We start from the raw sequence: 12,138 nt of genomic DNA, 5'->3' as shown, positions 1-12,138 counted from the left end.
ACAAATTCATACTTAACACCTCTTATTTACTTTGAGATCATTCTAAGGTTAAATACAGGTTTTAAATTAAGAAATACAAGAAAAACATTGATCTGCAATCAAAAATCTGAATTAAAAATCTTTGCTTCAGTTTCCACTCCATTCTCATACTCTGATCTGAAACACAAGAGAAGTGCAACAAAGACTGAACTGACTGAGCACTAACACTAAATTAAAATTTAGTCATTAGAAAATTTGTTAAACATTATTGTCATTGCATTGTTTGTGATCCTCTCATCAGCAGCTGCGGTTTCTCTCAGCTGTATCAGTGCAGTCACTGTGACTCTGACTGATGGAGGTTTTTGTACGACTCTTTATCACTGTGTCAACACATATTTACTATTGATGCTGTGTCTGCTCAGACAGTAATAATCTCCTGTATCTTCAGTCTGGACTCCACTGATGGTCAGAGTAAAATCACTTCCATAGTCAGATCCACTGCCACTGAATCTAGATGGAGTTCCTGACTGAAGGCTTCTTATGTAATAAATGAGGAGTTTAGGAGCTTGTCCAGGTTTCTGCTGATACCAATACACACAGTCACTACAGCCAGAAATCGGCTGACTGGTTTTACAGCTGATTGTAACAGTTTCTCCTTGTTTGATGGATTTTATTTCTGGATTCTGAGTCACTGTCACTTGTCCCCAGATCTCTGAAATAAGACATTTTAGACATTTAGTGGTTCATGGACTGTACATAAGATGTGTATAATGTTATTTAGTTCAAAATATTTACCCTGAATGCAGAGAGTCAGAGTCCAGATGAGGATGATGATGTTCATTGTTGTTGTTTTGTCTTGTGTGATGATGAAGATTCTGTTCTGTTCTGCTCTCAGTCATGAAGTGTTAAACTCACAGCACTATAAACACTCTCAGAGCACTGAAGCATGTGCTGACAATGCAAAGAAGTGGGCAGGATTTACAACAGCTTAAACTGCTACCAAACACACAGTTTGTATGTCACTTTGTATGTCATTCAGCATGCGAGCAACCTCCAAAAGACTCTATGTAAAGCATGTAACTCAGCACATAACGGGACCATGCTCTTCACTACAGTTCCTATTAGTAAGTATTGTTCAAATCATTTTGAAATATTTCATTTTCTGGCTACGACTTAAATCAGGGACCATCATGCTGTAAAGAAACATACTGAGCTACTTTGTATTATTGTTGATCACTGTTCAACAAATTTAATGAAGGCAATTTTACTGAAGATTAATTAGTGTGCACTCAAAATGTTTGATTCATTTGCTTTTTTGTAGTTGTGGTTGTTGGTGTTTTTTTTTTTTTTTTTTTTGATCCACGATGATTGAGTTGCATATGAAGAACAGAAGAGCTCACAGATCATTAAATGTGTTTTCTTAATACGCGTTATATCGGAACAAGAGAATGAATGAGAAATATTGGATATACAGTCAAACTGAATTATGGCTATTGAAAATGAGAGAGCTAAACTCTTTATCTGGTTATGAAAAAAGTACATCGTTCTTCAAGCAATGACAAACATTTCAAAAGGATTTTGTGTGAGTGTGTCGTTATTCCTTTAAAAAATAAAAATAATAAAACTAAATGATTGAGTGTTGTCAACAGCTGAGGTGTTTCTACTGTCAGTGTGTTGAAGTGTTGTTTTCTCTCTCTCTCTGCTGGAGTTTGTGTTCACTCGAGTGGAATAGAGGTTTTTGTACGACCGTTTCATTAGATTGTATCACTGTGGTACACATTCGGTGGAGGAACTAAACTGGTGCTCGGTAAGTCTTTTTAATTCTCTATTAAAAACATACAATTTAGGTTATACAAAATATTAAAAAAATTCTAACAACAAAACGATTACTTTTGTAACCATGAATATTAACAATACACATTTAATGTAAAATATGTGCTGTTCAAAAACATGTTTAGATTATTAGAAGAACTAAATTATTCACTTTCAACAATCAATTCCTGTCTAAAAACTTTTCATAATGTGTTTCACTAAACCTTTCATCAGTTTATCACAGTTTTTTTTTTTTTTTTTTTTTCCTTTCATTTCCAGTGTTGGGGAAAGTTATTTTTAAAAGTAATGCATTACAATATTGAGTTACTCCCTAAAAAAAGTAACTAATTATGCTACACTGTTAAAAATTGCTGTAAAAAAACGGGCCAAATTTTGACAGTAACATGCTGTTTTCCATTAAAACAGTGCATTCTGGGTATTATTTGTCATTTTCGAAAAAGTAGCCTGCTGCTATGTATCGTGAATTAACAGCGTTCAAAATCGACACTCAGAGACTGTGTTTAAAATCAAACTCTACACCCTCATTCACTATTCCCTACATGAGTTTACTAATATAGTCCACCTTACAGAGAGAATGAAAACTAATGAGTGACTTCAGACACTGATGAACAGCTGCTGTTAATGAGCAGAATCACTGATTGAAAGAGAAACAAGACAAACACAAGAACTATATAACTGACTTCAGCCACAGCCTTAGATGAAATCAACTGAACATTTAAACAACTCAACACACAGCTATACCAACTTCACACATTTCTAACCAGACTGATTTTATTTCTGTCAGATGTCTATAGAAGATCTTATTGAGAATGAACAGATGTTTAGATGATGATGTTTTATTGTTTTGTTTGACGATACCATTGCAGAGATCACTGTTTGCTTTAATTGGGCTCCTGACTCTTGACGTTAAAACATAGATATATTTGCTGTAACTGGGTTTTTATAATGTATTAGTTACAACAACGCTGGTCAGTTAATGTCAGCTATGTCTAGTTGGGCATGAAAGTTGTCTATTGACCTGGTTCTGAGACTTGTGGGACTCAGAGTCTTTTTTTGAGTGTGTGTTTATTTGTTTTCCACGAAGTGTGTTACAGCATGAGATCTTTTGATAATGTGGCAACCAGAAAAGAAGGATTTAATAGTTAAAATTTAAAACTATTGTAGCATTTATACTCAAATAGTGACATGAAGAATCAGCATATGAATCTCAACAATGGTGACAATCGAAAGCTTCATGCTGCAATGCATGCTGGGTATCAGCACACTACAAAACCTCACCTATGACTTGTTCTCACCATTGTTGAGATTCATACAATGATTCTTGATGTGTGTATCTAAATTAAGCTTATTTTTTTTTTTTTTTTTTTTTTTTTAATTTCACATCAATATTCAATAAAAGAAAAGACACTGGATAAAAGCTGTGTTATTACCAAACCATAAACAATTCTAGATTTCTTTGTAGTCGTTCATATTTATTTATTTATTTGCTATTATTATTTCTCTTTTTTGTCATAACAAGTATGTTGTAAACATACACAATTACAACAACTAAACTAAAATTAACCTTAAAATGCCAAGGTTCAACAGCCCAACTAAAGTAAACACTGATCTCCACTGATCTCAACCTAAACCTCTGCAACTCTCTTCTGTAGACGTCTGACAGAAATAAAGTCAGTGTGATAATAATTGAAGCTGCTAATGCTGTTTTAGGAGTTTAATCAGATCTTGAGAGATTTAATGTCTTCTTTTATTTCAGTTGATGTCACCTAAGGCTGTGGCTGAAGTCAGTTGTTCTTGTGTTATTCTTTCATTCAGCAATTTTGTTTGTTAACAGCTGGTGTTCATCACTAATGCTCAATCAGAACGTGATCAATCATATAATTATCTCATTAACTTCAGCACTAATTCAGTATTACTCAAACACTCTGTAGTGTTGACACATTATAAGTGTTCATTTAAAACTGAGGATTTTGCTGTGGGTTTTAAAGGGTTAAAGATGTACGATGGAAAAAAAAAAACAGCATGAAATGTAATTTAACAGTAATAAACTGTAATTAATTTACGGCAACACACTGTAGAAAAACAGAAGATTACTGTTAATTATCAAGTTATTTTCACTAAAATATTAGTGAATGTTCATAGAAAAACAATTATGCAAAGTCATTAACTGGTAGGGAGAGTAAATATTTGATTGTGCCTAACTGATGTGTTTTTGTACAAGAGAGATCTGTCAGTTTAATTTAGTTTTGTGGGTCACCATTGTGCTGGAGAGTAGAGCTTGTGCTTCAGGCAATGATGAGCCACAAGTACTGATGTTTTGCTGCTTTATTTAAAGACAGTAATTATGGAATTGCTGATATAGTGACAATCTCTTTACTAAGCACTTTATTACACAAATTTGTGCTATTGTTAGTTAATGACAATCTATAAAGTTTTGAGTAAAAGTCGATTGCTTCTTTATTACACTTTAAGTGTTTGCGGGTTTATATTAAGAAATATTTCTTCTTAGTGGACTCAAATTAAATAAGTTCACTGTACTAACGCCATATAAACAATAGTTTTTTTAAAACTCAAATGGTTTGAAGCAATCGGTTTCCAAAATAAAATGAGTTACCACATGGTATAATAACGGTAACATACTGTAAAAATGAAGAGCTGTAAATTAACGGTAGAGAGCTATAAAATAACAGTATAATGCTGGCAACCACAGCTGCCAGTAAATTACTGTTATTTTACAGTGCAATTTTTTACAGTGTTCTTTATAGGTACACTATAATTACAGAAACATACACCGTAAATTCAGTTTACTTACGTAGTTCTTTGCGGGTTGTAATCTAAAGCGTTACCGGAAATGTTTCAGTGTTTGAGGTTCATAATTTGACTACACAGCATAGTTGCATCATTTCTTCCATCTGCAGATGTTTTCATGGTTCACTGAGTGATATTTGATTATAAAATAAGAGCTTGAGTTCTGGGGCCTCATTTATATAGATGTGTGTAGAATTTCTGAAATGTCCCTACAAACGATTTACAAAACCATCCATTCATACAAAAATGTTCTTACATACATTAGTTTTTATAAACCTCAGTTAATTTTAAATTCAAGCACAATGTGAACAAATGCACCAACCAACAGAACGAACACAAATATTCTTTAATGGTTCAGAAGTACAGCACTCATCACCACAAGGACAAGGCAATCCAAACATGCATTTATTCAGGAAATCAATTTCTTTCTATCTTTCTTTCTTTCTTTCTTTCTTTTGCAAATCCCAATTTGTTTCTCACTTTTAGGATAAAATCCTACATCATTTAGGACACAATTGTACATGCATTTTATAAGGACTTTTTTTTTTTTAAACTCAATAAGACAAAAATAAGCCAAAGACATTAAGACAAAATATTATTGTGTTTGCTAACTGGACTTTGATTCAATAAAATCCAGTAGTGTTTAACATCTTTTAAGTTTTTAATCTATATATTTAAATAACATTTCACCCGTTATTTTAATCTAAATATTAAGCAGATCAATATTAATCTAATTAATCCCACACAAACAAAACCACCATCACTAAACCTCAACCTCAAAATTAAAAACCTCAAAATCACAACAGAATACTGAATGATAGACAGACAATTTTACAAGATGGAATTGCATACAAAATAATTTATTATAAAAGATCAATTAGAATATCACCTCAGTTTTCAGTCTTGCGTCAAACTGGTTGAATGAATCTATATGATTTTAGAAAGCAGATGCTCTTTAATATTATTAGGTTTATTATCAACCCAGTAAAATATTCAAACACTCATTGTAGAGAGTGTCTGTCTGATTTCTATAGCTCATATTCATCATAAAGCTTTGTATGTTTTGTAGAACATGAACATGCATGAAATAATTGATCTGAGGTCTGAGACTGACAGCTGTCTGTTCTGTGTATGAAGATAATTTACATAGAGAGACACTTTGCATGAGAGTGTTTATAGTGCTGTGAGTTTAACACTTCATGACTGAGAGCAGAACAGAACAGAATCTTCATCATCACACAAGACAAAACAACAACAATAAACAACATCATCATCCTCATCTGGACTCTTTGTATATGCATTCAAGGTAATGTTTTTAATATTAAAGTAAAATAGTATATTATTATCAGCAATGAATGTCACACATAGATCCTGCTCTTTCTAATTCTATGTTTCTAGGTTTCAGTGGGCAGGTGACTGTGACTCAGACTCCCTCGGTTGAAACAGTTCAGATTGGTGAATCAGTCACTATAAACTGCAAAACAAACACACAAGTGGTAGATGCCTGTACAGGTTCATATACTTGTATGGCCTGATATCACCAGAAACCTGGAGAAACTCCAAAACTCCTCATATATGCTGCAACACGCAGATATACAGGAACTCCATCTAGATTCAGTGGCAGCGGATCCAGAACTGACTTCACTCTGACCATCAGTGGAGTCCAGACTGAAGATACAGGAGATTATTACTGTCAGAGTTACCACAGTGGTCCAGTGTTCATACAGTGATAAAGAGTCGTACAAAAACCCGTCAATCAAAGTCACAGTGACTGCACTGATACAGATGAGAGATACTGCAGCTGCTCTACAACACAATCACACACAACACTGATCAGATCACAAACACACAACACAATATCATTACTACTATCAGAAATATTTTAGTCAGTGTTTTAATGTTAATCATGTTTTAGGTGTAATATACGATACCTGTTAATCAAACTGAACAGACTGCATTCAGTCACTTCTGCTGTCTAGACATGATGCTCTCCATCTGACCCACAGAAAGATTTACATATATTTTCACCTGCACTATACTGATGAGTTTGTCTGTGTGCTGTTTAACTACCCTTACTAAAAATAAGTTTATTCAAGTGCACTATTAGTATACTTCTTTTAAACTAAATATACTTTCAGTATACTTTTATGTACTTCTCAGATATGTGCTTTATATACTTCTCAGAAATATACTTAAAATGACATTTAAGTATACTTTATTTATACTCAGAAAAAGTATTTGAGCTATACTTGTGCTCTGAGAATTCCTGTTTTCTTTGTTATTTCACATCTTCCGTACAGAATTTCCAAAACACAAGTGAAGAAGAACCTGCTTCCATGTGTAATCACAATCATCAGACATAAAACAGCATCAAAACCCTAGATATGTAAAACTGTGTAACGTTATGGAATAAAATGTTGACCCATGAAGAGTTAATAAAGAGTATACTTTGTATTCTAGAAAGTGGGCCAATTTAGTCCCAAGGAGTATTGAAATAGTACATTTAAAAGTATTGTACTACTAGTACACTGATATTTGTATACGTACTACATAAAGTATACCTAAAAATGTACTTGAACTTTACTTAAGTATACTTAACAAAACAAACTTGAAGTATATTCTTTTTGTTAAGGGCAATTAGTGTCAGAATAGCTTCATTTTTATGGATATCTTCATGAATATTTTCACTATCTCATAAATATGATGAGTTTGTCTGTTTGCTGCTTGACTATTGCAGAAGTGAAACTGGTCTGTTTCAGTCCAGACCATGTAACCAATCAAACAGTGACACTGGGAGTGTGGGCTGAAAATCCCATTTGCATTGTCAGGGTGGAGTGATTCTGATCCTCTCAGAATAGAGCAGCTCTGTCTCCAGAGACCATGTTCAAACCCCAAGAGCTTTATTTGACTACATTTACTGCTACTGATCAAGATTCTGAAAAACACCTGAACAAACACTACATGCATCTTCATCTGTTAGTTGAATGATGTCAGACACAAATGGAGCTTGTTGAGAAGCTTTATTGAATGTTACAGCAAACACAGCAGATTAAAGATCAGCCAGTGCTTTGACACTAGAGCTCTCTTTCAGTATTGAGATGTAAATGACTACAGCTGCAGCACTAGACTCATGTGAATCCTGCCTGACACAGGACACTCAGATACGCCTCATCTTCAGGAGAGAGCAGCGCTCACTGGAGAAACATCAGCACTGCGAGTGACTCTTCTGGAACGAGGCCTCTTGAGGAGCTCCATCATGTGTTACTCTGCAGACGTACAGCTCTCCTTTTTCCCAGCGTGCTTTGCTGAGGGTCAGGACGCTACTGCGGCTGTAGCGGCCATCCCACTCACTCTCTGCGCTGGTCTGAACCCCCTCGGTGACCTCTGAGCCGTCCAGTGTCCAGCTCACCTGCGCCCCCTGTGGAGAGTAAGAGCTGAGCAGGCAGAGCAGTGCGGCTGAGTCTCCAGAGATCTGCAGAGAAGAGGGCGGCAGCAGAGACACTGAGGGCTTCACTGTGGGACCAGCTGCAGGAGACAAACACATTCACAAACACTAAGAAAACACACTGCAGCTCCAGCACTCTTTTGCCCTGCATCATTCACAGCATTTCAACATGACTTTAAAGAGCAGACAAGTGGAATGCAGTCAAAATCACAGCAATCTTGATTTATCTTATTCAACATCACCACAGCCGATATATACGTAATATACAAACTACACAATCACTATATATATATATATACATGCAACCTCATAAATGAAACAAACATACTAAACTAAACTAAGACACTGACTGCTTTAATTCTAGTAGTTTTCATATTCTGAGATAAAGTTTAAAAGTTAAAAATTTTACTCTCATTTTTTCTCAAAAAGTAACTATTTTAAAGTTAAATTTTGTGACCGCAGCTCAGATCAAGTGAAAATTGGTTTGTTGATGGGATTAGAAAACAACTGAATCAACATTTTAAAAATACAATTCCCAAAAATACAATTTTAAACAGAGATTTTGTGACTAAATTATATCACTTTTTCATAGTTAGAGAACAACTAAATTTATAAATGTACATACAATAAATTTAATTTACAGACATACATGTACAATTTACATTTCTATTAGTATTAAAAAGCACTGAATTATAAGAACAGCATGATTGAAAGATTCAAATTTATTGACTGAACTACACAAAGTCGCTCCATTTACATTATGATACAAAAAACGTACAAAAACCTCTATTCCACTCGAGTGAACACAAACTCCAGCAGAGAAAAAACAACACTTCAACACACTGATAGTAGAAACACATCAGCTGTTGACAACACTTAGCGTTTGACAAAATTTTAGTTTGACAAAATGCTTTTCAAAATGTAAGAATAAAGGAATTAGAATGTCAAGGAAAAGTTCATTTATTTCAGTAATTCAACTCAAATTGTGAAACTCGTGTATTAAATAAATTCAATGCACACAGACTGAAGTAGTTTAAGTGTTTGGTTCTTTTAATTGTGATGATTTTAAATATGGTGACATGCCAATCAGCTAATCAACTCAAAACACCTGCAAAGGTTTCCTGAGCTTTCAAAATGGTCTCTTAGTTTGTTTTACTAGGCTACACAATCACGGGGGAAGACTGCTGATCTGACAGTTGTCCAGAAGACAATCATTGACACCATTCACAAGGAGGGTAAGCCACAAACATTCATTGCCAAAGAAGCTGGCTGTTCACAGAGTGCTGTATCCAAGCATGTTAACAGAAAGTTGAGTGGAAGGAAAAAGTGCAGAACTGCAGAACCGCAGCCTTGAGAGAGGCAAAATCAATTCGAGAATTTGGGTGAACTTCACAAGGAATAGACTGAGACTGGGGTCAAGGCATTAAGAGCCACCACACACAGACGTGTCAAGGAATTTGGCTACAGTTGTCGTATTCCTCTTGTTAAGCCACTCCAGAACCACAGACAATGTCAGAGGTGTCTTACCTGGGCTAAGGAGAAGAATAAATGGACTGTTGCCCAGTGGCCCAAAGCCCAAAGTCCTCTTTTCAGATGAGAGCAAGTTTTGTATTTCCTTTGGAAACCAAGGTCCTAGAATCTGGAGGAAGGGTGAAGAAGCTCATAGCCCAAGTTGCTTTAAGTCCAGTGTTAAGTTTCCACAGTCTGTGATGATTTGGGGTGCAATGTCATCTGCTGATGTTGGTCCACTGTGTTTGTGAAAACCAAAGTCACTGCACCCGTTTACCAAGAAATTTTAGAGCACTTCATGCTTCCTTCTGCCGACCAGCTTGTGTCTCATTTTAGAGCAGTCAATGCAATTTAAAAGAAGTCAATTAAGTCTGTAAGTGGGGGTGGGTGTGTGAAAAAAATCAGATGTAATCCCCTTTGTAATCACTGGCATTTTTCAAAAGTAACTGTAATTTAATTACATATTTTTTCTCAGTAACTGTAACTAATTACAATTACATTTATTTTGTAATTAAATTACGTAATTCCGTTACATGTAACTAGTTACTCCCCAACACTGAGTATGATCAATTAGAATGATAATATTTGATCAAAATGTTCAACTAAATGTAAACAACTAAAATGTCTTATTTTAGAGATCTGGGGACAAGTGACAGTGACTCAGAATCCAGCAATAAAATCCATCAAACAAGGAGAAACTGTTACAATCAGCTGTAAAACCAGTCAGACAATTTCTAGCTGTAATGGTTGTGTGTCTTCGTATCAGCAGAAACCTGGAGAAACTCCTAAACTCCTCATTTATTACATAAACACACTCCAGTCAGGAACTCCATCTAGATTCAGTGGCAGTGGATCTGGCACTGATTTCTCTCTCACCATCAGTGGAGTCCAGACTGAAGATACAGGAGATTATTACTGTCTGAGTCACTACTCAATGGGTAGCTGGATTTTTACCCAGTGATTAGTCGTACAAAAACCTCCGTCAGTCTGATACGGATCACAGATACTGCAGCTGCTGATGTAAGCATAACAAACAAGTAACATACTTTAATTCTAAAAAATAATTTAGGTGGGTTTTAATTGTACCCTCAACTATACAGTAGATGGACCTACAACACTCTTTGATCAATGTTTTTTGGTCTCACTTTATATTAGGTGGCCTTAACTTAACTGTAATGTACTTACATTTAAAATAATAATTTTATACAGTGCACTGATTGTGTACATACACATTTTTACATTGTAGTTATATTTAAAATAAATAAATAAATAAATAAATAAATAAATACCTGCATTATATCTCCAGTTAATTTATTTAATTACATTTATAATTACACTGTTGACCCATTGCTTACACCTCCAACCCACCTTTAAACCTTCCCATACCACCAAACCTGTCCCTAACCAAGGTATAATGTGTGTAGATCACTTTATTTGATCATTTAGTTTCAAGTTGCTTCTAGCTCTGTGTTTAACCTGACGCCAATTTAAACTTAAAATTTAGACTGAGATATTAATCAGTTCAGTTTCTAATGTGGATATTTAAATATTCTAATATTCTCTTACTCTTCAATCATTTGTCCATTAGGGGTCCAGTGTCACACAGAGTCTCATGGTGGCCGGTCTGGATCTCAGGGTCACAAATTCCCATTTCTGATCTTAGTCAGAGGATGCAGGGTTCACTTATTCCTTTAAGTTTAGGAGCATCATGCATGCTCATAACAAAAAGTGTAGTTTCATGTTCACACAAATTGTTCACATTCATACAAGTCAGTGACAGACAGAAATCATGAGCTCCTAGAAGACGTGTTTCCTGCTCCATTCATTCATGGGCTTCAGTTTGACCTACTGTATGCTGGACACAGATTTGCATCAACACCAGAATCCATTTAAATCTACTGGAAATAATCATTTCAGAAGGATACAGAACTAATCAAATATAACATTTATTTGTGAGGTAAGAATGTATCATACCAATTACATAACTGAATAATAAGAAGCCAGCTCATAAATAATAAATACATAGCATTATTTGCTCAAAGATGAATTTAAGAGTGAGAAACGCAAACTTGACAGCAGAGACACAAACAGCAGAAAGTGTTCAGGGTTCACACAACACTACGCTTACAGAAACCCAGTGACTTATTTGTCAGTTTCCCTTAAATGCCCAGATTACAACAGAGGAACATTCAAATCTAAATTGTAAAACATTTGCTATTATTTAGGTTGGACAGGATCCCACGACCCAAAGGTCATGCTATATGTGGAAGAAGTATTCTTCCATGTGTAAGTACTCTTTATGTGTAAGAGGTATTCCTACCTAGGGCTGGGTGATATTACCTAAAATCAAAACCTCAATTAATTGAAAAAGTCACCTCGATTACAATTATTGAATGATTATTTTATTCTAGTATTTATTTGTTTATTTTTGCTCTCATATTTCTTTTAAAGTTTGTACTGTAAATATACGCAACTATTAAAGGAATGTTTGTTTTTCTAATGAAAGAGTGCATTTCTTTGTGATTTTAAAATAATTGAAGAAAAAAACTATATGGTTATTTGTT

At 34.8% G+C, this 12,138-nt stretch overlaps 1 long non-coding RNA gene and 2 gene segments (V, D, J or C); 1 reads left to right on the top strand and 2 right to left on the bottom strand.

Annotated features, from left to right (window-relative positions):
• Nucleotides 1-1,672, bottom strand: LOC127156319 (immunoglobulin kappa variable 1-39-like). The segment is given in 2 exon segments: nt 1-691; nt 775-1,672. Coding segments are annotated over 2 exon segments (381 nt in total).
• A 25-nt stretch (nt 1,673-1,697) lies between these two features.
• On the top strand, nt 1,698-7,023 carry LOC127156326 (uncharacterized). Of its 2 annotated transcripts, none has more exons than XR_007825728.1 (3): nt 1,698-1,786; nt 5,690-5,926; nt 6,019-7,023. It is a non-coding gene; the product is annotated as an uncharacterized LOC127156326 (long non-coding RNA). The 2 variants fall into 2 exon arrangements; XR_007825727.1 differs by having other exon boundaries at nt 1,711-1,786; nt 5,758-5,926.
• A 598-nt stretch (nt 7,024-7,621) lies between these two features.
• Nucleotides 7,622-8,164, bottom strand: LOC127156185 (immunoglobulin lambda constant 7-like). The segment is given in 1 exon segment: nt 7,622-8,164. A coding segment is annotated over 1 exon segment (339 nt).
• Between the last annotated feature and the right edge of the window lie 3,974 nt (nt 8,165-12,138).

This window comes from Labeo rohita, chromosome 25 (genome assembly GCF_022985175.1).
Source record: "Labeo rohita strain BAU-BD-2019 chromosome 25, IGBB_LRoh.1.0, whole genome shotgun sequence".
NCBI classification, from domain to species: Eukaryota; Metazoa; Chordata; class Actinopteri; order Cypriniformes; family Cyprinidae; genus Labeo; species Labeo rohita.
Note: the sequence above shows the minus strand (reverse complement) of the source record. Positions and strands in the feature narration are given on the sequence as shown.